The sequence below is a fragment of the Hippoglossus hippoglossus genome, chromosome 24 (genome assembly GCF_009819705.1).
Source record: "Hippoglossus hippoglossus isolate fHipHip1 chromosome 24, fHipHip1.pri, whole genome shotgun sequence".
Taxonomy (NCBI): Eukaryota; Metazoa; Chordata; class Actinopteri; order Pleuronectiformes; family Pleuronectidae; genus Hippoglossus; species Hippoglossus hippoglossus.
Window position 1 is genome coordinate 6,327,358 of NC_047174.1, and position 27,731 is coordinate 6,355,088.

The 27,731-nt window shown below is 42.3% G+C and overlaps 3 protein-coding genes across 4 annotated transcripts; 1 reads left to right on the forward strand and 2 right to left on the reverse strand.

Annotated features, from left to right (window-relative positions):
• Positions 1–1,058: 1,058 nt before the first annotated feature.
• Positions 1,059–5,881, reverse strand: eif2s1b (eukaryotic translation initiation factor 2, subunit 1 alpha b). Its single transcript, XM_034579719.1, has 8 exons — positions 5,652–5,881; positions 3,768–4,010; positions 3,391–3,470; positions 3,021–3,172; positions 2,800–2,906; positions 2,599–2,696; positions 2,302–2,445; positions 1,059–1,715 (listed from the first exon to the last, which is right to left on the reverse strand). Exons 2-8 carry the CDS (start codon positions 4,006–4,008, stop codon positions 1,590–1,592), a joined length of 948 nt encoding a protein of 315 aa, XP_034435610.1. The 5' UTR covers positions 4,009–4,010; positions 5,652–5,881; the 3' UTR covers positions 1,059–1,589.
• atp6v1d (ATPase H+ transporting V1 subunit D) lies at positions 5,875–9,875 on the forward strand. The gene is made up of 9 exons (XM_034579720.1): positions 5,875–6,115; positions 7,310–7,427; positions 7,555–7,634; positions 7,984–8,051; positions 8,156–8,200; positions 8,305–8,408; positions 8,768–8,834; positions 8,924–9,002; positions 9,141–9,875. The coding sequence occupies exons 1-9, from the start codon at positions 6,075–6,077 to the stop codon at positions 9,283–9,285; spliced, it is 747 nt and encodes a 248-aa protein (XP_034435611.1). The 5' UTR covers positions 5,875–6,074; the 3' UTR covers positions 9,286–9,875.
• A 972-nt stretch (positions 9,876–10,847) lies between these two features.
• mpp5b (membrane protein, palmitoylated 5b (MAGUK p55 subfamily member 5)) lies at positions 10,848–26,133 on the reverse strand. 2 transcript variants are annotated; one of them, XM_034579717.1, is made up of 14 exons: positions 25,927–26,133; positions 22,315–22,792; positions 21,326–21,534; positions 18,863–18,940; positions 15,921–16,040; positions 15,100–15,261; positions 14,784–14,861; positions 14,512–14,695; positions 13,214–13,282; positions 13,020–13,091; positions 12,254–12,415; positions 11,764–11,966; positions 11,487–11,597; positions 10,848–11,073 (listed from the first exon to the last, which is right to left on the reverse strand). In XM_034579717.1, the coding sequence occupies exons 2-14, from the start codon at positions 22,640–22,642 to the stop codon at positions 10,897–10,899; spliced, it is 1,953 nt and encodes a 650-aa protein (XP_034435608.1). In that variant the 5' UTR covers positions 22,643–22,792; positions 25,927–26,133; the 3' UTR covers positions 10,848–10,896. The 2 variants fall into 2 exon arrangements, with proteins under 2 accessions (XP_034435608.1, XP_034435609.1); XM_034579718.1 differs by having other exon boundaries at positions 15,921–16,028; positions 25,927–26,099.
• Positions 26,134–27,731: the final 1,598 nt, after the last annotated feature.

A 27,731-nucleotide genomic window follows, 5' to 3' on the forward strand; every position in this document is an offset into this window, starting at 1 on the left:
CTTTTACTCTCTGTACACGCTGGTGCACATTTCGTGTTGACTGGTTTAATGAACGTCAGTATTTGATGGTGGGAAATCTGACTTGCAGTTGAATGTAGGTTGGTCAAGCAAAATTAAGAGATGCACAACTACACGGATGTAATTTTCTTTTTTTACAGGGTTATTTATTCAACGTTTTTCGACTCAAACTGACTCGTTGAGTTAGTTTCCTCATCACATTCCTGATAAACGCGTCGGCATGTTCTTGTGTCATCACAGCATCTCGGATACGCAGCTGTCGTTTGAAATGTGTCTTTTGACTGGACCCACAGATCATGTCGGGTGGTGACGTCCCTGCAGCTGTAAAAGCACACACATGACCACTATAGGAAATTGAGCTAAGAATGTGGGGAAAAGGATTTGACGATGCTCTCATTTGTTTTTTGTATTGGTGAACATTTGAATAAAACTGATTTTTTTATAACTTTGTTCAACAGCGTTTGATTTTTTTTCACCCTCATTGTTTCTTTAACAATTCTTACCTCCAGGCAGGAGAGCTGCGAGATGGAGTTTACATATTTATGAATTTCTCAGAACTAGAAATACGTCACTGGTGGTTCCACTGTCTTGAGTTGACTGGTTTCATAAGGGGACTGTTGGGCCCTGGCAGAGGTGAATGTTCTACTGAGACATTCTAGTTGGTTATTAGGATTCTGCAAAAACTAATTGAACAAAAGTAAACTTTACTAAAAAGGAACTTGAACAAATCTGATTTGGGAAATTATTTAGCACGACCGACAAGTTGTTCTCGCCCCTGTTCATTTGTCGACAGGATTATGTAAAATTGACTTAAGCCATTTACTTGAAAGCGAATAAAAAACCCCCACTAAATAATAACTCATGGATCTTGATTGAAAAGAAGAGTATTTTGGGCATTTTCAGAATAAAAGCCTTCTAAACAATTTCTACTATTGTTGGCGAAATTTTGTTTTAATAAAATTACCCATCAGTCACAGCAACGTCTCCTTAGAGCGACTTCATTCAATCTGTTGACAGCAGCTGACAAAGACACACACAGATCAAAACTTCCAGAGCTTTATTGATGCCATGTGAGCTAAACAAGAGCAGGTCTTGCCAGTAAAAACCCTTGAACTTGAGAGAAAGATCACATAATAAAGCCACCAGTGACCGGGAGACAGACAACCGGGGCTTTCCTCTTTAACCACATCCAGTGACCACACACAGATGAAGAGTCATGGACACTGAAGACACTGGGCTCTTGAAGCAAGACGCAAGGCCACTGCTTGTAAACACCTTTTGCCGTTTTCACTTATTTTAATGGGTTAAATTAAAAGCAGAAACTATGATGATGAATAATTGGTGATTTAACTTTAAATTTTTTTTATGTGTCCAAGTCTGAATAAGAGGACAGTATTTGGAGAGACCGCCCTCTGACACAAACCCTGCTAATGAACAAACCTGAATGTTTACCAATGAATAACCACCGGTTAATGTTTGCAATGCGAACATTAACATCTGTAGAACTGAGTGACAATGGCCGGGTCTTTCCACGTTTTCCCTCCACCAGCCTTCTTTCCCGAGGACGGACTCTAGTCCTCTGTTTTGGCCTCCATCTCCTCGGCGTCGTCGTCTCCGTCCACCTCGGCGTTCTCCCGTTCTAACCTCTCCAGCTGCCGGGCGAGCTCTGTCTCGTCCGTGTCTGTGACCACCTTGGGCTGAAAGGGACAGTGCAAAGTTTAGTTTATTTGGAAATCAGCGATGTCTTTGATGGGGGATATTCTGTGCTGTCCCAGATAAACAGAAAATAAGTATTTTGGTCTTTACTTTGAGGAAAATGTAAAGCCTGAGGATAAAGGTGTATTATTTTATTTAAAAAGTGTAATGATGTTAGAATAACTTTGAAATTTTGAAAGTTAATAACGTGATGGAGAAGTAAAATAATGAGAAACATGTATAAGATGAGCTGCAGTATTTCAAGTAAATAACTCAACCTATAATCAATATATTTGAGATACAGGTTTATAGTCATAAATACAAAATTAGGATTTAATCGTCATATTATTATCACTTAAACAAACAAAAGAAATACAACCGTTACTACAGTTTTTTTCCAACAACAGCAATAACACTGTTGAATACTCAATTCCTTTTTTCTTCCCCAAAAATGTATATCTGTAAGTTAAGTCATGTTCGAATATGTGACTTATAATTTCTTAATTATGCTCACTGTACACCTTAGAAAATACTAAACTTCAATAAACTGTAAATAAAAACAAACAATAAGAAAATGATGTGGCTCACCTCCATCTGAATGTTAAAGACGCCTCTCTTCTCCTCGATCTTCTCCTTGATGGCAGCCATGGCCTGGTTGAGGACAGACAGACCCTCTGTGCGCTCCAGAGTTGTCGTTGTCATCACGTAGCGAGGGGGAGCGATCAGATTAATCTGTCCAACACACACAAACAAAAGACTCCGTTGGACTAAAATTTAAAAGTCTCCAGTGGAACCTCAACATCTGCAGTCTGGTTTTAACAGAGGAGCCGTGGTTAAGAGGATGGTTTTCATGTGGTGATGGAAGATTGGAGGGAGCAATATTACCTTGATGGGCATGGCCTCCGTGGAGCAGCCGAGTCCGGCCCTCAGAGCCTCCTTCACCGCATCGATGCCCTCGTACCCGTAGCACGCCACTTCAATATCTACAGGGAGGGCGCAGAAATGTTACTTCATACTTAAACATCTATTAAACTGCAGTTTCATAGCTTTGATGTAATATGCATTAAATGGACAGCTCTGTTTTACCTGCTCTGATTTTGACAGCCTGCGGAGTGAGTCGCCTGTTGATGTTATCAATCAGCACGGCCCTCTCTTCCTCTGTTAGGTCCAGACAGTCCAGGATGGCGGGATCTCTGGAGGAACAATTTGAAAATAACTGCTGATGGAAAGATTTTTGTTTTGAGGGGGGTACAGGGAACAGGTTTTCGTGGCCTGACACAAACGCACAACGCTTTTAAAGAACTTACGACACAGCCTGTTTGAAGACATCATAAGCTCCGTATCCTGGCCGCTTGTACTTCTCATCAAAGACCCAGGCAGTGCGCTGGTAGAAGCTCTCTAGCTGCTCGTCCTTGCTGTACTCCAGCACCTCAGCCACGTGCCGCAGGATGCTGTACACCTGCAAAACACAACACCTCAAAGTCAAATACACGCTGGTAACTTTACAAATAAAGGAAACATCAGGAGAAAAATTTGATTTTGATAATTCACGTTTCCGTGGTGTTCGATTTTCCCTTTAAATCACTTGACAAATTCAAACTGGACTTCTGAATTTCAAACTTTTAATACTTTTCATGCTCATGAGGAAAACACACAAAATAAAATAATCTGACTTACAGTTTTAGATTTGGTGAATTTATCTTCACACTTGATGGCCTCCTCTGGTGAAACTCTTCTTTTTGATAGATCAATGTATCCTGAGGAAAAAGATGCAGTTGCTAATATTGAAGGTACGATTAACTATGCAACAGGAAATCAATCAATTTGGTTAAATGGTCCATTAACAGGTAAAAGCACTGATCACTTGTTGAATCAAGCTTCACAACACACTTGTCACATGTGTGTTATCAGTAATTCAAAAAGACAATCTTCTGGAAATTCCTATAAGGCTGTTGTCATTGCTACAATTTTTGAGTCAACAATTATCCCATTTTTCTATCTTTCTCACTGGCCTTCATCTCTATTGGGTCGCACGCCCCTCTGCCTGCACTCACCCTTCTCTTTGTCTACTCGGATGACGACCACGCACTCGTTGCGGCCGATGCGGATGAGCTTGTTGATGGAGCGGATACGTCGACGCGACAGCTCGCTGAGGAGGATCATGCCCTCGATGTTGTTGTACTCCAGGAGGCTGACGTAGGCGCCCATCTCGGCGATGGACCGCACGTTCACCATCACGACATCCTCCACCTCTGGGAACCGGTGCTGGTAAAATCGACAGCTGAGGCTCGGCATCGCTGCGAGGACAGAGACAGGGAGTGAGTGTCAGATCATTGGCTTCTGGGTTTCTGGAGGAAACTATAAAGAGTTGCATTGTGGGGATTGTAGGATCCATCCTTTTTTAATTTAGCTTCAAACTAATGAGGAAGAGTAGGAACATCTCGGCCTTTGTCTCACAACTTTATCAAACCACAAAACTAAATGAGCAGTTTGTCCCATTGAAACAGATTCAATATTGAGTTTTGTCTACATTTTCATAATTGTACAGCTAAATTACAATGAATGAATTTGTTAATTTATTAACCAACTAACCCTCGAGACATGGACAAGGATCTTAAGATTTAGTACCGAATCTTTTAAGATCTTCAGGTGGAATAAACCTGTCAAATCAAACAATCTGAAATGGAAAACACTTCGCTGATAATTAGTGTCCAGGCTGTGACCTCGACCTGTGATCAAATGGAAACGGCTTCATTTTAACGAATCCCAGCGAGTGAAAATGGGAACCACTGATGTGGGGGTAAAAGCTGATGCAGCACCAGAGAACAATGGGTCCACGACTGGGACACAATAACAGCCTCAGTGAAGCAACTGAGTTATGAGATGTGTTCATTTTAAGCTTAGTACCAAAATGATTTAGAGCTGTAAATAAGTGTTTATATGAATTTATCTGTTGATTAGTTCATGGATTAATCGATTGGTTGTTTGGCCAATATCTAAACACCAAGTCACGAAACACTTTATCTGACAGAGCAAAACAAGAGGGACCCAATTCACTAAATGTTCTTTTTACAGTTGGAAAACTAAAACCAGTGGATTTTGACATTTCTTGGTCAGAAAAGTGATTAAAAAAAAGATGAATGTTAATTAGTTTTCTGTCATTCAACTATTGGATTCATCAGATCAGACATGAGAAACATGAGAAACATGAGAATCCACAATTCATCGTCACTTCTTCCCATCAAACCAGGATCTGTGGAGACATTACTCTACACATATACAACAAAAAGGGTGATTTCACTGCAATTCGAGGACAATTTAGTCCAAATCCACAACAAAAAAAAAACAGGACAGTTTTAAAACACTGGTTCATATGAATTAAAGCTGCATCGTGTTTTATTCTCAGATTTACTCAATGATAAGAGATAATGTGGAGCAAATATTAGAAACGTCCCTTAAAATGTGACCATTTAAAGGCAGACTTTGTTCATTCGGCTTCGGGGCAGATGTTGTGGTTTGCAGGTGGTTGAAACACCGAGTTCAATCTGGAACAAGATCGCAGATAATCAGAGAAACGTGAAAATAGTAAAGTGTGACGTTTAATTTCGCGTTTTTCTCTGAATGGGATGATGCAACGCAGACAAACGAGAACAAGTTCAGAGCTCAAAGCTAACGCGAGGAAACCCCCCCGTGAACAAAGGAGTGGTTTAAACCCAACAGAGGCACAATGACACAGACCCTATCTCTCATTAACCATCACATTTAGTAACTAATTAAAAACAGCCATTTCATTATCCGTTAGCTTCCCAGCTAGCAGCCGGTTCCCAGCTCACATGCGGCACATGCACCGCAGCCGAGGCTAGCAGCTAGCTCGTTAGCTAGCCCGCTATCGGTCCCTCCCTTCCCGTCCGAATAAAACGTCCCCCGCGCGAACTCACCTGTGTCATATGTTCACAGGACGATGTGCTGGGTTGTTCTGAGCCGGCGGCGTCCGGACGTCCTCTGCTGTTTCCGTCTCGGTGTCTTTTAATGGGAGAACTCGGGCCCGTTAGCTCACTGTCATGGATGCGCTACTTTCACGACCCGGAAGAGATGGTGCGAGCTCCGCGACCCGCGCATGCGCACGAAGGAGGAGGGTTTTCGGTGGGGACGGGTCACATGACCCGGGAGAGAAGCAGCTGATCATCGCCGCGGACAAGATCACGACCGACAGCTCGGTGTGTTGCGCTGATCCTGCAACGAAAAAACAGCCATTTCTACCGCGCTACGTGCACAGACCGATACTCTGACACCGCAGCGGACGTTTCTGGTTTTATTTGAGATCATCCGAGGACTAGAATCATCCACCGAGAGAAGACAAGATGTCCGGAAAGGACAGGCTCGACGTTTTCCCCTCCAGGATGTGAGTTGTTTGCAAGGCGAGATGCTAACCCACTGTTAGCCGGCTAGCATAGATTCTGTTTTTTTCGTGGCTTTCCAGCGTCTCACGTGATGATTTCATTGATTGTTATGATGTGAGTGAACGTCAGTCAGCGCTGCACTGGGACCTGAGCCTCATGTTAGTGTCTGTGGGAGCCATGGAAAAGAGGAAGAGTCCTTATGTCTGTCATGTGATGAAGCTCAGCATCATCCAAGTGTGAGCTGTCTGAGCTCAGAAACCCGCTCATCTGCCGGCAGGGAGAAGTGGAGCATCTACAGATCCTCTGTTTCCTTCAGGAATTCATCATTCTGTGTGTGTCTGTGTGTAAATCAGAATTTGTGTTTCCTTATAAAGCACCAGGCCTTGGTCGCAAATGTGGGCTGTGATGTGAGTGTAGATGAGAAAAACATGATTCAATCTCTATAGTTGTGTATTAGAGGAACATGCATACACAACTAGAGTTAAAAAACTGTGATGTGTACTTTACATTTCTTGTCACAATAACTTAACAACACATCAGGGGTTTCCAGACCTTTTCAGCCTCTGACCCCTAAAACTTTAAGAGGCCACAAACAATATGGGTGTCACTCAAACACATCACCGCTTTCCAAATGATAAGTTATGAGAACTGCGACCCCCCCATTATCCCTGGGGCTGGTTGAAGCATACAGAGGATATTTATTCAAGCTAGTTTGCATGTGTCAGTGTTTGTTGTGGTGCGATGCTGTTACTTATCTGTCCCAATCTCTTTTAGAGGTCATTTATTCTAAATTCAACTTTATCTTTTCTAACAGTTATGGCCCAAAATACTTTAATAGCTCAAACATTTCTAACAGTTCCCTTTGTACGTCCAGTTTCTGACGCTCCAAATGACACCAGCTCAAAACTAATGTGAAACTGAGACTTAAAAAATAGAAAAGACATGAAGCCCTGATGTCAGCATCATCAGCGCGAGGATGGATTCATATACAGCTGCGTTTCATATCAAACACGTCATGAGGAAGAAGAAGGAGCCATGTTTTTATCAGAGTAGAATGGCGAGGATGTACCTGAGTCACAAAGGTTGGAAACCACTGATTCACAAACGGACTGAATGGTTGTTCCAGCTGTTGCATCATGGTCGCCCAGCTGTGTTCCTCCTATTACCCAGTTAAAGCATTAAATGTTTCCCCACAGGGTTCAGACCATCATGAAAGCTCGGCTGAAAGGGGCGCAGACCGGCCGCAACCTGCTCAAGAAGAAGGCCGACGCCCTCTCCATGCGCTTCCGTCAGATCCTTCGCAAGATTATTGAGGTCAGTCGAAAAAACGAGTTATTTCTCCGTCCGTTTTAGTTTCTGAGGTCGTTGTATCGGACTGTGTTAGTTTTAGATAGAAGGACTCTTGATGAAGTGTATTTTCTCTCACCTCTGCTTCTTCTAGACCAAGACCAAGATGGGGGAGGTGATGAGAGAGGCGGCCTTCTCTTTGGCTGAAGCCAAATTTGCAGCTGGAGACTTCAGGTAAGAATCAACACGGTTTTCCAACGAGTTCAATTTAAGACTTTTCAAGACCAGTATGAATGAATTTTAAGTCGTATGTCAAGTAATACACATATGAAGGAATCTCAGAGAATTACATACAATATATATGTATATGGTAACCCGTTATCTTGCAGTTTACAGGTGGAGACAGTCGGTATCCGTAGTCTTTCGTTATAAGTTCCACCTCAATACTTTTTGTAGTTTTTCAGCGTTAAACATATTCAAGACATAATATTTTAATATATTTAAGAGTTTTTAAGGTGTGAAGTTTCCATTATTGAATTGTATAAGACCCTGGTGGTGTGGTGGTAATATTTTCTGTCCACAGCACAACTGTAATCCAGAACGTCAACAAAGCCCAAGTGAAGGTCCGAGCCAAGAGAGACAACGTGGCAGGTAAGCTTAAAAAACAAATAAATAACGAAACTGTCAACTACTTCTTCTGAGAATCCTCGTTATACGACCGGACGCATTCTGATTACACACTCTCTGTCTGCCAGGTGTCACCCTGCCGGTGTTTGAGCACTACCAGGAAGGCGGCGACAGTAAGTGGGATCTCAGTTGTCGCTCTGTGACCGTGTGAAGTCTGACATTGTTACATTAGTCTTTGTGAGCCGCTGATTGAACAGGAGCTTCTCACCCTGTTCAGGTTATGAACTGACCGGTCTGGCCAGAGGAGGAGAGCAGGTCTCCAGGTTGAAGAGGAACTATGCCAGAGCTGTGGAGCTGCTGGTAGAGCTGGCCTCCTTACAGGTAGGGGGCGCTGTTAGAAAAGGTCCTGTTTAGTTTAGTTTAGCTCAGATTTGACTAAATGAAATGAAAAGGGATTAAAAGTAAAACATTTTGAATAGTAAGAATTTCTAGTTATCTGTAATTAAGTTGAGCATTTAAATGCTTATATTACTCTATACTTTAATAGTGCTGCTTTCATGTTAATGCATACATAATAATTCTGCCTTGAGTATTTACTTTCTTTTTCAAGTCTTTTTGAATATTTGTTGGATCAAATTAAGTATTTAAATGAAACCTTTTTGAAAATTACCATTATGTCTCTGTGTGTTTTTTACAAGATGTATACATTCTGACACACACTGTCCACTCTCTGTTTGCAGACATCCTTTGTCACTCTGGACGAAGCCATAAAAATCACCAACCGCCGTGTGAATGCTATCGAGCACGGTAAGTTCACACCCTATAACCTTTTTTATAACAAACTACATAAAGAATTGTGTTACCGCAGCTTAAATCATGTTCATTCCACTTTTCAGTGATTATCCCGAGGATTGAGCGCACCCTCACCTACATCATCACAGAGCTGGATGAGAGAGAGCGAGAGGAGTTCTACAGGTGGAAACATTTTTACTTTTTCATTTGAAAGTTTTTCCAATTATTGGTTTCTCTGATAACTATTCCGTATCACAACCCCCAACAAGTAAAGTCCACGTGCTACCCACCTAATTTAATTTTTTCCCCCTCCTGCTCCAGGCTGAAAAAGATCCAAGAGAAGAAGAAGCAGCTCAGGGAAAGGACCGAATTGGAGATCGCGGCGCGCCTGGCTAAGCTGGGTCCCATCGCGGAGCCCAGCAACATGCTGATGGAGGAGATGGACGAGGACATGCTATTCGAGTGACGCGGCCTCTCCCGTGGCTGACGAGTCGCCGACATCGCTCCATCATCCTATTTATTCTGTGCCTCTCCGGCCACGTCTATGTCTTCTCATGCAAATCGATGAAAGCGGTTTTATTTGTCGTTGTCGTTGATGATCTGTTCTGTCGTTTCGGTGCTGGAAGGTGTGTGTGTGTTTTTTTTTTTCCCAGATGTGTCACTGTACAGAACCAGTATTGTCGCACTTGAGGGGTCGGTAATGAAATAATTTAAATAATAATAATAATGTAAGTGTGTTTACACGTGGTTTGTAAGCAACATTAACAAGCATCCCGCGGGTTTGGTCGACTTGTAGATACTTCAGTTTGCGCTCGGAGCCGTTGCATGCTGTACAAGCTCAGAGGTGGATGTAGATTTCAAGGCGTGTGTGAGTCTGTGTTGTGGAGGTGCGTCCCACTGCTGACCTCATATCACTGGGTTGTTGTCGTCACCTCACTGGATGAAGATGAGGATGTTTACTCATTGCACCAGGACCCCTATTATATGACCCCCGCTGTAAAAACGTGTCAACAAGGCCCAAGACTTCATCCAATTAAAGATGTTTGATTCAACCAATGCCTGGACGTCTTGTTGATATTTACACCTTCACTAAAGCTTTTCAAATATATATTTAAAGAAAAGCCAAGAACCCTAAGATAAAAACTTTCTCAACTTGTTCCGTCGACTTATTTCCGTGAGCAATTGCAGGCATTTCCCACCAGAATGCAACATTTAACACATTTTTAGTCAGGCATTTAGTTAGAAGGCTGAAAACCTAACGTTATAAATCACAACAGTTTGTACATCAGTTGTTCACATATTGATCTGATTTATTAAAACAAGAGTTGTGCTTATAATTTAAAAAGGACCCTGCAAAGAAGCGATACAGTATTTGTTGGAGTTTCACTAAGTGAAATGATGTTTGGTTCATACAATACTTGTTAAAAAAAAAAAAGCTTTACAGTAGTACTTTAATCACTGACAGTAAAGACACCTGCTAGAGAGAAGATTTGAGGTCTGTTATAGTGTAAATGAGACATGAGACGACAAACTAATACTGATACTGGTGCATAGAAAGCAACAAAACACTGCAGGTCACAGCAGAAGTTTTGCCTTTGTGCTTCTCTCCTGTTTGGTACCGTGACGGACCTCGTCACTTGATCCTCGCGACATCAACACACTCCAGGTCGAGTGTTTGAGATGTCCCGCGCACACAAAATGTAACAATAAAATATTTTGTCTAGAAAATATATATTTACAATTATAAATAACTATTAACAATGAAATAGAAACATTTCTATTTGTTAAATAAACAACTTTGCATAAAACGGTGAAACCAAGAACCTTATTAAAGCAAAAAACCCACAAAGACCAACACACGGCAACAAAAACAAATGGAAGAATAGTGAGTCCGTCCCTGCAACATGTGGTAAATCGGCTCCTCTACAAACGAGGATTTGTGCACGTGACAATTTTACCACACAGACTTTCATTGTCCTTAATTTTTCAGTCTCCAGGAACATCGTTTTTATTTTTTTCGCGCTTCGGTTTTACCTCTTTCTATCCTGAGTCTCGATGCGTCGAGACCCTGTGACCTCTAGCACAGCCAGGAGGTGGGCACCCACTGGGGCTCAGTGTCCAGCTTGTCAATCAGCCGGCGCAGCTCGTGGAAAGCCTGGTCGGGATCCATGTTCACGAGGGTCGCATCGAAGAAGTGACCGAAATTGTGCTCCATCTCACGGGCCTTCTCGATGACGTCCTTCAGCTCCTCCGGCTGCGCACAGAAAATCGATAGAGAGAGAAACAGAATGTGAGAGGGGACCTGAGATCCTAATGTTTAATGCTATGGTCATTATGAGGGATCCCGGATCTACTCAATTGAAATGCGTTCTCATGAGGGGGGGGCCTTGGTCGAGTGCCATTCTACTTTTATGATGTGATGCTCGCTTTCTAATTATCAGTGTCCTGCCTAACTCTTAATAACCGAACTGAAATATAACTTCTTTCCTCAGTGTCGAGGAGCACAAGACCAATGTTTCTTTTTTTTTCCTGTGACAAGTCTTAGGGCCTTTATTTAGCTAATACATAACAAGGACTGAAACTACCACATTTATAACATAACATATACATCATATTTCATTAACAACATGAACTTTACGGTGAAATACTGCACCGCACAGTGGGTACCTTTGGTGTTTTCCCGTCTGTGGCCAGCAGGGTGCGTAGTCGTTCCTGAGAAGGAGGAGCGATGAAGATGACATAGGGCTTGAGGTTGGAGGTCCTCAACACTTGCAGTGACTGACAAGAGAAAAACAAAGGACACAAGTTACTAGTCAATCAAGTTTATATGATAAATGTATCAGTCATCGGCAGTAAAGAGTTTTTAATCGCAATGTAACAGTGTCATTATGTTAATATGTAGTAGTTGATATTGTGGAGAGAGACAGTATAAACAAGTCTTTACCCTCGTGTGCATGCAGAGCAGGCAGATACGTCCAGAGTTGACGATGTGTCGGATCGAGTCGGTGCCGGTCCCGTAAAGGTTCTTCTCATATTCCCCCGACTCGATGAACTTCCCTACCGACAAATCGGTTTCAAAGGCAGATCGACTCACAAAATGGTACTCGCGGCCATTCCGTTCATGTATCCTCGGGTTTCTGGTTGTGTCTGTTAGGCATCAAAAAGAAAGGAGAATTTAGATTTGAACTCAATTCTACAGTCACCATCATGTTTTTGCACTAAATGTCACTTTAATCAATTGAAAATAAGTCTTATGCACTAGTTCTCAAGTTGTGTCTACTAACTGTCTCAAAATTGACAATTTGAACATGTTGTGCAGTAAAAGTTGATTTATTTGAATTTCTTACTGACTCACACACATTCATTTTAAATCTGGTTGTGTATTTATCGCTGCCACGCCCTCCGGCCTTGACAGTGACGATGTGTGAACTTACGTGGCACCGCGACAGCAAACTTTTCCGGCTCGATGGAGAGAAGCCTCCGACGCAGCTCGTCGTGGCCGCTGCTAGTCGGGCCAATCAGAGCTATGGGGCGTTTACGATTGGCAGGCTGGTGATAAAGGGACATCTCCTCATAGGTCAGGACTTCATCGTAGTCTGAGGAGACAGTTGGGAGGGATTAATGAAACGTCCCTGAACAAATCCCTTATAGTTCTTCTGGAACTCACTCTGACCTTTAACCTGCCTGTGGAGGCGGGAAAGAGGTGAGAGGATTTAGAGATCTATAAATGATCTCACTATTACATTATTGTTACTGTGAACATTTCTCAGTGTATCTCAAGTCTTTTTTTAGCAGCTTTCCGATTCATATTTGACTCTACACACACATAAAACACAACTATCAGTGAGGGTGTGTCTGTGTATAAATGAGTTTCTGTACGTGAACCAATAGCAACACAGGTCCCTCCAAACCATTTAGGCACCTGCTAGAGACTAATCTGATCTGTGACACGTCCAGTCTGGACAAGCTGCTGCGCGAGCGACAAGACGTGTCAGCTCCTGCTAACGAGTGAGGTTAAGACTGACAGTGTGTGGACACTTGGCAGCTGCCCAGTGTGGAAGCCGCCTGTCGGGGAAGTTGTAAATAAGCAGAGACAGTGGGACACGTTTCTTTGGACTAGGTGTGTAGCTTCTCTTTGGTATTGCGAGACGGAGGCAATTCTCACTTTGTGAAGCTGCTGAGTTAAAGTTAAAGTCTTACCAGTACTTCTGCTCAAGCTCAATGTGTTCTTCTTCCTCTGCTTCTTGCTCTTCTTTGCATACCAATGTTTCCCTGGAATAATTACAAGTGAAAAGATTTAGCTGTCGGAGCTGGATTATCATTTCACATTTTCTTCCTAGACGCTGCAAATGCAAATCTTATAAATTCTTTTTTTTAAACCACGATCCATTCACCTTGGTGCTCTTCACTCCTGTCTGTTATAGTTTTCTTCAAGGTCTCTCTCTGCTGCTGGAAGCTTTTCCCTGAGAGAAGCAGATGGAAACAAGTCAGCAAATACACACACACATCCAGTGTCTTTTCCATTTCAAAAGCCCCATGATGTTTATTAGAAAACACATTAGAACGTTCTGGTTTTTTGTATAAAAAACATCTCAGATGATAGTTGATGAATAACAGTGGCTACATTACAAGTCCTGAGCTTTTATTGAGCTACAAATATCTTTCATGCTCTTTTTATACTTTCCAGAAATGTGGAGGAGCAGGTAAAAAGTTGCCCCGCTTTCCATTTCCAGTGCTTAACCCAATTTTCTTCCAGCCACAACAGTCCTGGGTCAGAGAGTAATCGCAAATAGTTCTTAGGTGTTTGTTTTAATCTGCTTGATGTGCCAGGTGGGCGGTGTTTCCTGCCAGGTTAGTTATTAGTCACAGACAAGTTTCAAGTGCCTTTCTGTGACTGATTATTCCCACGTAGAACGACAAATGGAACTAATAATCAACCAATCAAAGTTGTCCTGTGTGGTAGTTGCATTATGCATTCATTGTTAATCTGGTATCAAGTACTACTGTTTATTTTTGGTGTGCAGTGCGATTTTTTTTTTAGACGACATAGCCCATTTAGGTACAACCATGAGGTTACATATCCTATAGCTTTTTCTGGCAGTTCAGCCTTTTACACCCTCTGATGTCTCTACAAACCTTATTTGCATGCAACTCCAATTTCGCTGACCCCTTTTTTCATATACACACCACAGGTCAGAAAAATACCAAACAGCTCAAATGCAAAAAGTATGTGTAAGAATAATGTAGGTTTTAAAATATACAGTACCTAGACTTATAGTTTGAATACAGTTTGAACAGTCGGTTGTAGTTTACTTCTCTGTATGTTATAGTGAATGTTTTTACTTTTTAAGTCAAGGATTAAAGTGCTTTACAAAGTCTGTCTCATTCATCCATACACACACAGATTCACACTGATGTTAGGCGTTTAGCGTCTTGCTCAAGGACAGTTGGACACACACTGTGGGAGCCAGAAACCCTCAACCTCCTGAAGCATGTTATCTTTATGTCCAGGTCACTTGTGTATAAAAATAAATAATACTCCAAAACAAACACAGATAATAATAATGAATGAATACTTGTGCATGACTTTTCTAGACTTCTTGCAATGGTAGCTGAATGTCCTTGCAGTTGCTATCGACCCTTGTGAAGCAGCACATTAAATATTGATATTCAGCCCCGGTATGATCCCCACCTGGAATGAGTCCAGCCAAGGGCTGGTTGTCCTCATCTCCATCCCTGTAGGCCTGCCACCAGTTGGGGTCGTCCTGGCTGATGACATGGAGGATGTCTCCCTTCTGGAAGGACAGGCCCAGCTCCCGGCACGGCACGAAGGGATCATCAGAGGGGTCGTAATCGAAGTAAGCACGAACGTGCATCTGAGGACGAGGGTTTACAACTTCAAGGTTGGCGTTACATGCATGCAGACAGGCACAGTCGCGCACACCCACATCATTAGAGACTTACCACAGTCTGTCTGTGTGGGGCAGGTTTAATCTGAGAGCTCGGGATGAGGAGGAAGGTCAGAGTGCCGTGCATTTGTTGCTGATGGAAAAGATGAGACGCGATGAATTAAACATGACAGGGAACACATTTCCATAAAAGAAGACTATTTTTGGACAATATTTACCCAGGAGCTTACAGTTTTAGAATTTTGTATTGCTAAGCTGGTGGATGTATGACACAATTTGAAAGAGAATCTATTCAGAAACAGCTTAAATATAACCAATAAATTAATACATTTTTTCAGGTGCAAATACAGTCCGCAGTGATGACCCCTCACCAGTAAGTCGTGGACTTCGTTGACATGTTTCCCGCGCATTGGAACCCCGTTGATCTCCAGGATCTCGTCTCCCTCGCTGAGGAGGCCGCTCCGCTCTGCTGCTCCGCCTTTCACCACCCGACTCACCACCACGCTGTCCATGTCGTTACGTACCGTGGCGCCCTGATGGCAACACACACACACACACACACACACGGATTGTTCATACACAGCTGAGGACTGAGATGATCTTTCAACACACTGGATTATTAACATGTAACTGATCATACTATTCTGTAAAATGACACTGGACATAGAGGTGAAGTCTGAAAGCAGAAGGAGAAGCTTGAATATACAGAAACAAAACTGTGAAGACCACTGTGTCATTGAAAACATTTCCAACTCTGGAACTCACACTCTCAGGCAGTTAGTTTGTTGCCCTGTTGGTTTGTGGGTAAACTGACACCGACACACCCAGGTGATAAATGTGAGAGCTGGAGCCTGGTCAAGTACACAAAAACTCCCATGACACAATATTGAGTGATGCTGAATTCCCATAATGTATTCCCAGTGATCCAGTTACCCTTGTTTTTTTAATGCTCTATTTGAACAGCTCGACGTGAAGGCTGGGTACCAATTTTAAATGTTTACAGTACTGTAATTATATCCCCGTTTGTTTCTCATGCTTTACTTTGCCTTCTGTGATGCTGATTTACAACATTCACAAGTCGATTATAAAGCGTGAAGTGGGTTAAACGGCAGAGAGTCTGTGAGAAAATGTTGAGAGACGACAAGACACGGTCGAGAGAAGTGTCTGAAAAAGACTAATGATGGTGTCTTACCAGTGGAGTGTCGAGGGCCTTCTCTAACCGCACAAGTTTAACCGTCTCTCCGAGGTACTGTGTCTCATTTTCCTCCGCCATTTCCTGCGTCGCCACGCTGTCGTGAGCCTGCATCAGTGCCTGCCACGTACAAACGAACAGTACGCACATACACGTAATAGACAGAAACACAGACAGACAAAAAGAAAATAATGGGACAGGCAGTGTGAGGTAAAGTGATTGCTACGGTCGTAAATCATCATAAATGTGGTAGTTTCAGTCCTTGTTTTTTTGTTTGATACAAAACCCTTTTCATAAGACATGCACCTGCTACCAGATCGCCCATCTCTTTTAACAAGTGCAGTCAGCAAACCCACCTCTAAGCCAGAAATAATACAGAGATTGGGCCTTCACTTCATTTAATATGACAAGCGCTCCGTACCGCATAATTAATAACCGTCAGTCCAAATTAGTTTCTTTGTGCTGCGGCAGAGCGGACCTGAGAGATTGGAGGCCGGGCTAAGCTTTGGCGTTCACACAATCCGTCTTAATCTCTCCTCGCAGTTAGGAGTCAGGATCCACTGCCATCAATCATCAAACACTTTGTGGCTCCCCGGCTCGTGAGGACAACGTGTCCTGGAAAATGGTGAAAGGGGGCTGACTTGAGGCGGATCTCTTCCTTTCGCACTCATACACGTCTCCATTTGCTTTGGGCATGAGGTTGTTTACCTGTGACTCATGTGATCCTCAACTCTCTGCAGAGAAAACCAACACACAATCTGTTCCCCTCTCTGTGCCACGAGGCAGGCTCATCATCACATCTCACCGGCCCTGCTGGCTACACGGTTCCAACTCAGTGGAGGGGTTAAGGGGCCGGTGGGAGACTTTGTAGTTCACATGGCCACATGGGTCAAACATTAGACCCCCGGCGCTTGACCGTAAAATCCACAACCGTAAAATCACGACAGTCATACACCTGAGGTCTTTTCTCACTTTACTGCCTCACTAATGGACGACGACAGTCTTATAATGCGATGATATTTTTTTTAAGTTGAAGCCACTTCAAGGCGATGCAACTTGAATATATGTTTGCTTCTTCTAAATTTGACATAAAAACGCTCAACTAAATAGATGCACCACAATCAAATGTCTTAGTCTTTTCATCATGTGACTCCTCACACCGCGGCGGACGGCGGTGGCCTGTCTGTACCTGTGATGAAAGGTGAAGCTTGTGGCTCAGCACACCTAAGAGGAACATCCTAATCATCCAGTGGTCAACTGTGCCAACAGCAGCCAGGGTGAGATCATTACTTAACAGGTTACCACCAGCTGAGAGGTGGATGAAGTACTCAAACATCTACACAAGCAAAAGTTTAAATACATAGACGAAAATGTACGACATTAACGATTCTACTAAAAGCAAGTAAGTACAAGTAAGTACTTGCTTTTTAATATACTTCAAGTATCAAAAGTACTTGCAGAGTGTAGCCAATTCCCAAAAGCAACATTCTAGTACATTATTATGGCTGACTCACGGCGGTGGCCTCTTCTGAATTAATTTAAAGCATTTCTTAACACGTTTGAACCAGTTCCCCTCTTGTTACTGATTACTTTTGAAAATATATCGGGAGTACAGATATTTGCTGTGGTGTACAAGTAAAGTAGTTGTAGTAGTAGAGGTAGTCAAGTTAAGTACAATAACGAAGTAAATGTACTCTGTTACATCATACCACTGGTTACCATCAAACTTCTAACTCCCCCAACCCAGTGTGACGATAATTTTTGCTGATTAAATATATCAGGACAGATATTTTTCCTCTTTGGATACGATTGATTACATATATTTTAAATCTTTCATAGTCTAAAACCCCATCTCTAAAATATCTGCTCACTTTTATCCCGATACTCTGTCATAACAAGTAGGGAAAGGCCAGAACAGTCCACTATTCAATTACTTTTCCCTGCTGAGATTAATGTAATAATATCATCTTGTAATTGCTTTAAATTACATATTAGATTCTTTTTGGATCACAGATTAAACATGTTCATCTTGTAAGATGTCTGACATCTTCCATCAGCTGTGAGGAGGATTCACCTTCGCCGGGAGGACGATGTTTTCATCCATGAGAACAAACCTCATTAAAGCCGTCAGAACATGGTCTTCATCAATCTAAACGCCTGAGTATAAATACAGGGAAACTGTAAACTGCCCCAGTGCTGCAGACACACACCAGTAAGATTATAAACTTTTTGAGTTCTGCCTTTTAAAAGAAATAATTTAAGGGAAACTGACAAGCACTCGGCTGCGAAGAATGAACCAATCACACCTTTTCATTAGCAGGAGAGCTGACCCACATTACAGCCTAATTTACATAATGGCCTTTCTTGAGACCAACTAGATTAATCTTTGGAGCAGAACACGAGCTGACCTTGAGAGTTTAGACTTTTGCACACCCTCAAATAATTGCTGATGATAAGGGATAAAATTAATGTGTTGAAAAGGATTTAAACATCTGCCCTGCCCGAGTGTCCTTGAGCAAAACAATAAATTAAAGGGGGCACTAGCATGACATGACCTTACGACTTCCTCTATGAAGGGGCGGCTTCCTATTATCTCTTTCCTCTTGTACAGGGTTCTGTAGCAATCTGTCATTTGATCGGCATTTTAATCAAGTACAGTGACGCAAAGTGAACTGTCCTTCACTTGTCTTTGAGCTGGAATGATTTTCCTCTAATAGAAGACGTGCTGGTCTTTACCTAACCCTGACCTCTGCTCGTCCAGTGGAAGGTGCGAGAGAAACAATCAGCCCTTTGGAATCCGTATTCCAGTATTCTAATTATGATCAACTAAATAAATGAAGTTGGCCTCTAATGCTCTGTGGCCTCACTGGTGTTACATCAATCACATTGTGGGGTCAAGGGGGGAGATATGAAAGGTCACAGCCAGCATAAGGATCTCTGACCTGGAGATGAGGATTTGTGAGCAGAGCCTTGAGCTCCAGACCCTCCTTCTGTTGGCTGGACTGGAGAATCTTCTGCACCTGGACAGAGACCAAGACCCACAGCAGTGCTATGGTTAGTTAAACTGTGTGATTATCACTCACAGCTATAACCCAATAAAGACCCAATTTAAAACCTGAAACTATCTTGTATGGAAAAAGTTTGTATAATAGAATTTGTATTCAAAATCTAAATGTTCTTAAAACGTTGAGGCAGCCAATTAACACTGTTAATTCAGATTAAGGTCAAAGCCATGCTGCTCAATCACCTGTACTGTTCATCATAAGTATTCTTAAATATAGATGGAGCAGGTTTTTATTTTCAATAGTTTCTGCATTATTGGAAAACTTTCTAACTTCACACTGAAAAGCAGACATAACATAATGTTTGATGAATACAATGATGCTCCATCTCCTGAGCCACAACTGCCCTGTCAACTGCATGATGAAAAGAGTTTGGACACTCAGAGTTGTAAGATAAAATAAAAAGTGTGGACAGACATATATAAATGTGTAGACCGCACAGTCACACATAGTATTTGGCTTCTTATAGAAACTCACAGAAGCGTTTTACATTCCAGCCAGAAAAGCTGTAAAGCAACTTGCTAAGGGCGGAGTCATACACTTTGAAAAACAAAACACTCAAACTAAATTCACAACATGATTCATTCCCACTATGTCTGTTTACACACGAAAGTTGCATTTAAACATTTAACAAGCACAAACTTGGAAAGTAGCTGAACTACAACACACTAGACTTTTCCAAGCCTCCACTCTGCCCCATTTTTATTCATTTCTGTCTTTTCTCCTCTCTGTTTTGTTTCTATGTTAATCACTGGGTTCCCGTGTTGACGTTTGGTGGGGGATGCTATTGTTTGTGGCTTGGACTCTTTACTGAATCATGACAGTTGGGGTTGTGGCGTTCTGTTACTCTTCCATCCTTCAGCCTGCTCCTCTTCATTTCCTGTTCAGAGGTTGGTTCATCCATTACACTAATCAAAGCTCTCACTAACAAGGTGACGCACTTTCCCCCTCCCCCCAGTTACCAGCGCAGTCCTCGGCCCACTCTGCTATAAGCTGCTGGAGTTTCTTTTTCTGGACGCCCAGATCCTGGCCTGCTTCCTGCGGTGCACAGCAACACTCAGCCAGCACCGAGGGCTGCTGGGAGATTAGTTTACCCAGAGACCAATCTGAGTGTCACACAGCACAGCCACTTGGTTTAAACACACTGCGGCTCAAATTATTATATGTTGTTAAGCGCTTCGGGAGATGTACACACACTGATTTACTGTATGCAGGAAGACAATGTGTTTTTGTTATTTTCTGGTGTCTGAAAACATCTTCTGTTAAAACCACCGCTGTCAACACTGCAACAGAAAGTGCTGCTTCATGCCATTTGAATGGACCTTACACAGCTCATAGCTGCTTCATCAAAATGAAGGTGGAATTTTACACATCTAGCAATAGCCTACAAATCCCACAGCACCAGTCTGACTGCTGAAAAGCCTGTATTACATTCTTTCATGTTGCACATAGCAAAGGTCGACACTAATCCTAATGAAGCGCCTATTGTGAGAGTAGTTTGTCATAGATGTCGGGTGTTTTCGGGCGCTGGGCTGCATGTGACAGGCTGCGTTCGAGGCGCAACTCTGCAGGGATACAAGTCAATTACTGTCACCTTGCTATAGCAGAGACCGACTGGTTTGTGTTTTGTCAACGAGGAAGTCAGGTGTGGCCACATCCCACCTTCTCTGACCTGATTCCTGAAATGATTTCTTGCTCTCTGTCCCTCTCTTTGAAGAAATAGGAACCGGTGGATGAGGAACTTATCCATTTGCAAAGTAGTGCAACACCAAAAAACATATTTACATTTTGTTTCATGCCTTCCTTCTTTTCTTTTCTTGTCCTTTTAAAATGTAGAGCATTTCCTTGTCATCTCCTCCTCTTTCAGCCTTATTCTCCAATTCAAATTTGTCTTCCCTCTGCCACTTTTCACTTTTTCCAGCTCACTCATGCATGGCCTAGATCCTACAAAATTCAAATTTCTACTTTGCCTCATCTTGTTAACCACAAGACAATTTACATTTTATAATTATTCAGAATGCCATGGTTGCCTTTTGGGCTTCTTTGTTGAATTAGTCATCACCAGCAGCAAATATTTTTCATGCTTCATTGAGTTTATTTGGTTTTACTCACACAAATGTGCTCGGCTCTAAATATAAACTTAACAGGGTCCAAACTATAAATTGGCGATTCAATCTATGCACAAACTCTCACTGTTTTGTTACATAATTAAAAATGAAGGAGTTTAAGTATCTTGGGTCTTTTTCACGAGAGAGGAATCTACGTTACAAACCTCACTTTGTCTACTTTTCCTTAACTTTTCCTACTGCAAAAAATACTTTTTTTTGTTTTTGGGGTGTGTACCTCCACGCAGAGATCCTGTGCTTGTGCTGTGAGGGGTGAGGTGGGGGTGGCTCTGCTCATCTGCTGGGAGACGGCGCTGAAGATGGAGTAGGCATTCTTGAAGTCCTCCTTGGCGAGGAGCTGCATTATCAGCTCCACATCCTGTTGGCTCTGTGTGTCAGTCAGGCACTGCTGCATCCACTTCAGAGCCTGCAGCAGCTCCTCCAGTTCTGAGAGACAGAGGCACACACAGTGAGGGGCAGCGCTGGGACACACAGGCACAAAATAACAGAAGCCAGGAAGTTTTTCTGCAAGGTTAAATTTCCTGACAACACAGCCTCTGTATGTGATGATGCTCAGCTGCCAAATCTGTATATCACAGGTTTCCACCAGCACACTCGACCTGCATTTGACCCTTTAAGACCAGACTGTTGTTTGACGCTAATCTCATGTTATACAAGACCTCAGTCTAAAAAAGGTAGTTGGATAAGGGTGCAAGTTGTTTTTTTTGAAAAAAGTAATTTCTTATTGTATGTGGGCATCAGTATTCAGATGAATGAAAATACTTTTAGATGTGCAAACATTTTAAATCTCGGGTGATTTGACTTTGGCTCTTGAGTTGCTTAAGATTTAGTTCCCTTGCTTTTAAATGTAAGGTTCTAATCCACAGCTCATGTGAATACAGCATATCTCCTCTATACGCACTATGCATGTGTCTTTTTATTTCCATTGATCTATTAATGACCTCCGTTCCCAGACTTGAGACCACGGTGGATGGTTGACGGCCCCTGCTACACATCACCCTCCTCCACTGCAGCCCTCTGCTCTGCCCCCTCAATGGTCATTGTTTTAACTCCTTTTCTTTTCACTGAATTTTTGTTGGACCTCACAATTCCCCATTCTTCTCTGATATCTGCATTCCTCCTCTCCTTTGTGGCCTCCCCTCCTCCTTACACCCCTTTGACCCCATACAGACTTTACAACCCCCGCCCCACCACAGCTTTACTCACCATCTACGGGATCATGGTAGCATGGTGTTTTGGTGGCGTTCTCCTTTCCCTCGAAGGTGGGGTTGTCAATCCCCAACTTGGGGTTCTCTGAAAGTTTCTTGAGCCTCAGCGAAGCGTTGGGGTCGATGTCGTGCTTCCCCCTGCCGTCTTCCTCTCTCCTCTTCCTCAGCTCCTCCTGGTAGTGCTGGATCCGCTCCATGTGGGCACTGCTGTGTGGGGTTTTGATGAGACTACTTTCCTCTCCCGGACAGTCCACAGCCCTCTCCCTTTGGGTCTTGGCCTGACCAGAGGCCTCTTGCACAAAACCGTTCATATGGGTGGTGATCATCCCTGCTGCACTAGTGTACAGTTCAAACCCCCCCCCAGTGTTTACCGAGATCCTCTCGAACGTTACGGGGCTTTGGTGCTGCTCAACTCCGGGGCCATAGCTCACCAGTGGAGGAAGTTGACTGTTATGTTCTTTTTGTGCTCTGTCATCCTGAAAAAACAAACAAAACACTGTTTATTTAAGTATTTAAATGGTAAACAAAGTATTTGTTTAAAAAAATGGTACACCTAGTTTTCTTTAAGCTGACATACAACCCAACACTTAACAAAATTGCATTATGATCGATCAGAAATATATTTTTAAATGTAGGAAAAACCAAATACACTGATCCGTTGTACACCGAATACCACTGTATGTATATTTGCAGGATTCATTTAGTCATGGGTAATACACTTTATATAAGAGCCTAAATGATTGATTTTGTGATTGATTGATTAGTCATTTGACAGATGAAGCCACTTTTTAAAACAATGCAAAACCTAACCTTGCTACAGATTCTTAAATGTGTGAATTTGCACATTTACCTTGAGTTGACATAATATTAAATTGAATATCTTAAGAATTATGGACAGTTTTTGGTTTTCAACTGAGATAAATCAAGAAAATAATCATCAAATTAACCGATACTGAACATAATCCATAGTTGCAGCGCAGTTTATATATAATTTTAGTTTGAATGTCATTTCTTTAATATCCTCAATTTGTGTTGAGGTGACACATTTCCATTTTTTCCTTCTTGTAATTGGCTGCCACTTGATCAGTGACCAACATTTGCTCCTTCCTCTGCTCATCTATGGCGCCGCTAATCTAACTCCTAACATGGAAAGCTCTCTGGCCTCAGTCACCTGAAATCCCTTCAGTTCAAACTCATCCACTTGCTCGAGTTCACCTGTCCCCAACTGTCCCGCTCTTATGAACAGCTCAACCAGAATATCAATCTGTGGCCTTTGTACGTTAGGCCAAACAAAGGTAATTGCAATGGAACGTGATACATGACACACCTACTACTACTACCTGATCTGCCAATGTTGTGGATTATAATCTATTTTAAGGATGCTACCTGCTTTAATCTGGATTAGCAAATTTTGTAGCCTTGGACTTGGAGTTTGTTAGTCCAGTTTGTGGTTATATTTCTTAACATTTTGACAAAACAGTCACAGGGTGAAAAGTTGAGGTGATTTTTGCAGACGAAAAAAGGAGGATAAATATCTAACGCCATCAGGAAGGCTTCAACTTTCGCATAATGACATTAGCTTCTGTTTAAATACGATGTTAAGGCTCAGGTAGGGCTCTCATTTGCCAATTTGCTATGGATTAAATACAATGCAGACTTTCCACATGCCAGGTTAACTTCCACGTTAAACTGTCCTCAATACTTCTACTCATCATCCTGTATATGCATAGAGAAAAACCCTGAGGTACCTCGAGGTCAAACACAGTCTTGTCATGGAAAGCCACCTTCTAGGCTCATATCATATAGTCAGTCATACAGTTCATGTCACTGATCAACAAATGGCAGCTCCCCCTCCTCCTCAATCTACTTCCCCAGCTAATTACGTCTGGCAGGTCTGTCCCCCCCGGCTCTTGGTCCAAGCTTCCAAACCCCTCCCCTGCAGAAGTGTTTAGCTCCGTTTAGAGTGGCGGTGTACGGCTGACAAACAGCAGAGACTGCCAGCGGGCCATCTGTTCCTGTGGGCTTAATTAAGCCTGAGATCTCATGCTTCTCTACAGCAGCGCTGAGAGGGATGCTGGGAAGGGACAGAGGGACGTGGGTGGAAGAATGGTAATGACTGGAAGTCCACACACCCACCTCAGACACAAACACACAGGGCAACGTGGTGTCAGAAGGTGTGGAACAACCGCTGCACCATTACGGTGAAATCATCCAGTGTGATGTCAAATTAGACCGTGGCCATCAAAAACAGTTTTTTTAAATAATGTTACCAATAAAAAGAATCTCAGAAGATGTTTAAATTTAAATCAGGTAAACTACGACCACTTTTACAGGTTCAGAAACAAACCAGGACGGACCTTGATGTACCCTGATCTTCTACAACTCTCTGTGCACCACATTTCATGCTGCTCACTCTGATTTAAAATTAAGTCGGAATTTACGAGTGAAATTAGCACTTGAATACCCTCCTCCTTTGCTAGCATCGCTGCCACTTGACAATGCAAAACAATGGTTGCAGCAGAAGTAATGTTTGTGTTCTCATGCTGAGGAAGGTGGTGAAATTTGCCTGAAAGCCCGAGTCAAAGCTTGTGAGTGAACCTTGGGTTTCGAGTCACAGATGTAGTCGACAAAAACATACTTACTTAAGATTACTTAAGATTATACCAGGTACTATAATTAGCTGTGACATGGGCATGACCTGCATGCATAAGATAATCATTCTGATATAAAGACAATCACCAAACCCATCGCTCCACCATCTTTACTTAAGGATGGTTTTCACACATGGGATTTCCTCATAACTCATAAAATAATCCTGGATGTGTCATAACAGCACAGATACGACACTTGGAGACTGTTTCCTGAGGTAAATACATCAAAACTTCACTCCAGTGCTTTTCATATTTGCACCAAAAAGCACCAGTATGTGAAATATTATTAGTCAGATATGGCCAAAACCTATTTCGAGATGAAAACTTCAATCAGTATCAGTCGATATTGAAAACTATAACTATTAATGTCACATTATTACTTCTTGAAGTTGAAGTTGTGGATTTTAACTAATTCTTTATGGTGAGAGAATCACAAAGACTTTTACAAGTCGATCGATAATGTGTCAACAACTTTTGCTATCGATGAAATTTATATCGCGATAATTACTGATATTGTAGATTAGTGACTTTTCATATCTTCCATACTTTTTATTTGAAATAGTCACACTGACAAAAAAACTTAACCAAACTGATGGATCACAGCGTTTTTAGTGGGTTTCACTTCCATCAATCACATCTCTGGCTTTAATAAACTGCATGTAAACAACCAGAGGGTGAAAACACAATAATACTAATTAATAAGTCCCAGTTCTTTAGTTCAATAACAGGGGACCCGGCTGGTTTAGCCCATAAGAAAACTAACTTAACTTAGCGTGTTTCAATGAGAGTCAATGGAGGAACACGGTGGCAAACTTACAGCAGAAGAAAATACGTTGTTAAAGTGTTAAAAAGCGGATTTAAGTGACCGCAACAGCAGCTGCTAACTTAGCTTCGGTAGCCCGGTGCCGCTAACTGCGCAGTTGAAGCTAACTCGTCCCGTTACTCCCTCCGCTACTCACCGCTCCACAGGCACAGAGCTGGGGGGGTGGGGGGGGGGGCGGCTGCTTCAGGTGGGAGAAGCCGTTTATTTCCTTTATATTTCCCCCGACGTCTTGGAGAAGTTTTTCCACTGCCTCCGCACTCGCTTGTTTTTCGGGGAGAAGCGCAGGGCGAGTGTCGGTGCTCACGGGACCTCTCTGCGGTGGCTTTTTTGTTCAGGCGGCGTCGGGACACTAAACCGCGCCTGGGTGTTTTCAGCCGTCTCCCCTGGCAACACCGCGGCTCTGCGGCGCCCCCTCTCTGCCGGACACGGAACTACCGCGTTTCCCAGCAGACTTCAGAGATGCTCTTTTACACAGGCAGGTCCGAAGTATTACTGAGGTAGAAGTATTCATGAGTACAAATGGAGTTTACAGTACCAAAAGTAAAAAAACACATTGTGCAGAATGGCCTACTTCATATACATATTCTTCTTGTTTTTACACTGTATATATTAGTTTTATTACATTCATATTTTTATATATTTCCTTACACTTAAGTATTGCATGTTACTTATGAATACTTACTTTATTGACAGATTTCCCCATTGTGGGACAAATAAAGGATTATCTTATCTTATCTTATCTTATCTTATCTTATCCGTTCTTGTAACTAGACTAGATATGGCAAATAGTGTGTATCTATATTTAACAGTACAGTTTATTGCCATTCACACACATTCATAGGGTGCATCTATGGGCAGCACCTTTTCTACGAGGGGCAGTTTGGGGTCACTTTGAGGACACTTCGACATGCAAATGGTGGAAGACTGGGATCGAACCACCGCCCTCAGCCACAACCAAAGCAATGGTTGGCAACTCAACATCAAGCATGAGGAAGACCTTCAAACATGCAAGGGATATCCACCATCCTTTCCTATATGTTCTAAAATGAACGATAATACTGATACCACTACTACCACTAATAATTAACAAACTTTAGTTATATAGCACAACTGCAACAATGCATCATATTAGGTGTGTTGATCAAATGTTTTACAAAATCTGAATCTGCAAAGTAAAAGGTAGAAAATGTACCTCTGAAATGTAGATGTACAAGAAATGCCATTTAAAGGATATATTCAGTAAAAGCACAAGTACTTCATATAGCCTACGTTTCAGTACAAAACCCAAGTGAATGTACTGACAGTGAGTTTTACAGTGAGGGTTTTTATTTAGAAATGAGCACAAACAGATACAGTCAAAGGCTTTAGTTGGTGAATATGCATTACGTATAATTTATACTGAATCTTGAGCATTTAAATATCCTCATTTTATCTCCTTGTACACACTTCAGAAATCCTCCTGTCATCTAGTTTTTATCCCACAGGCCTGACGCATCTGTGGGATAATTATAAACTCACAGAGCAACTCCTGTCAGTGTATCTTTTAATAAACGTTTAGCACTTGAGGGTGTGAAGAATTTGCAGTTATTTCCGACAATCATCTTCACTCTGATCCCCTTAAACACCTCGCGTTTTATACACATTCACGCAGATGAATTTAACAACTAAGTTCTTGTCACGGCTCTATTAATCATCAGCAGCTAATGGGATCTACTGTCATTTCACCTTGCAGAGCAGAACAGAAACTGTCTAATCTCATGCTGCCGCAGAAATATCTCCACCAAAGCCTGAAGCCGCCTTTTTCCTGCTGCATTCTCCGTTAGGTTAATCCTTTCTGACACCTCTGTGCTTAACCTCTTTTCTTCATTAGGCTCTCTCCTGCCAGTTCCCCAATCTTAAAGCCTTACCTTCCTGGAAAGAGAGACAGTTAAACCCCCCTCG

Coding starts and splice junctions, on each gene's coding strand:
- atp6v1d (XM_034579720.1), top strand. CDS start 6,075: ATGTCCGGAAAGGACAGGCTCGACGTTTTCCCCTCCAGGAT. Junction 7,635..7,983: donor TTTGCAGCTGGAGACTTCAG/GTAAGAATCAAC, acceptor TTCTGTCCACAG/CACAACTGTAATCCAGAACG. Junction 8,835..8,923: donor TGTGAATGCTATCGAGCACG/GTAAGTTCACAC, acceptor TCCACTTTTCAG/TGATTATCCCGAGGATTGAG.
- mpp5b (XM_034579717.1), bottom strand. CDS start 22,642: ATGATCACCACCCATATGAACGGTTTTGTGCAAGAGGCCTCTGGTCAG. Junction 16,041..18,862: donor TCACAAATCCTCATCTCCAG/GTCAGAGATCCT, acceptor TGTACGTGGCAG/GCACTGATGCAGGCTCACGA. Junction 11,967..12,253: donor GTTTGCTGTCGCGGTGCCAC/GTAAGTTCACAC, acceptor GATGCCTAACAG/ACACAACCAGAAACCCGAGG.
- eif2s1b (XM_034579719.1), bottom strand. CDS start 4,008: ATGCCGAGCCTCAGCTGTCGATTTTACCAGCACCGGTTCCCAGAGGTG. Junction 3,173..3,390: donor AATTCACCAAATCTAAAACT/GTAAGTCAGATT, acceptor TGTGTTTTGCAG/GTGTACAGCATCCTGCGGCA. Junction 2,697..2,799: donor GGCTGTCAAAATCAGAGCAG/GTAAAACAGAGC, acceptor CCCTCCCTGTAG/ATATTGAAGTGGCGTGCTAC.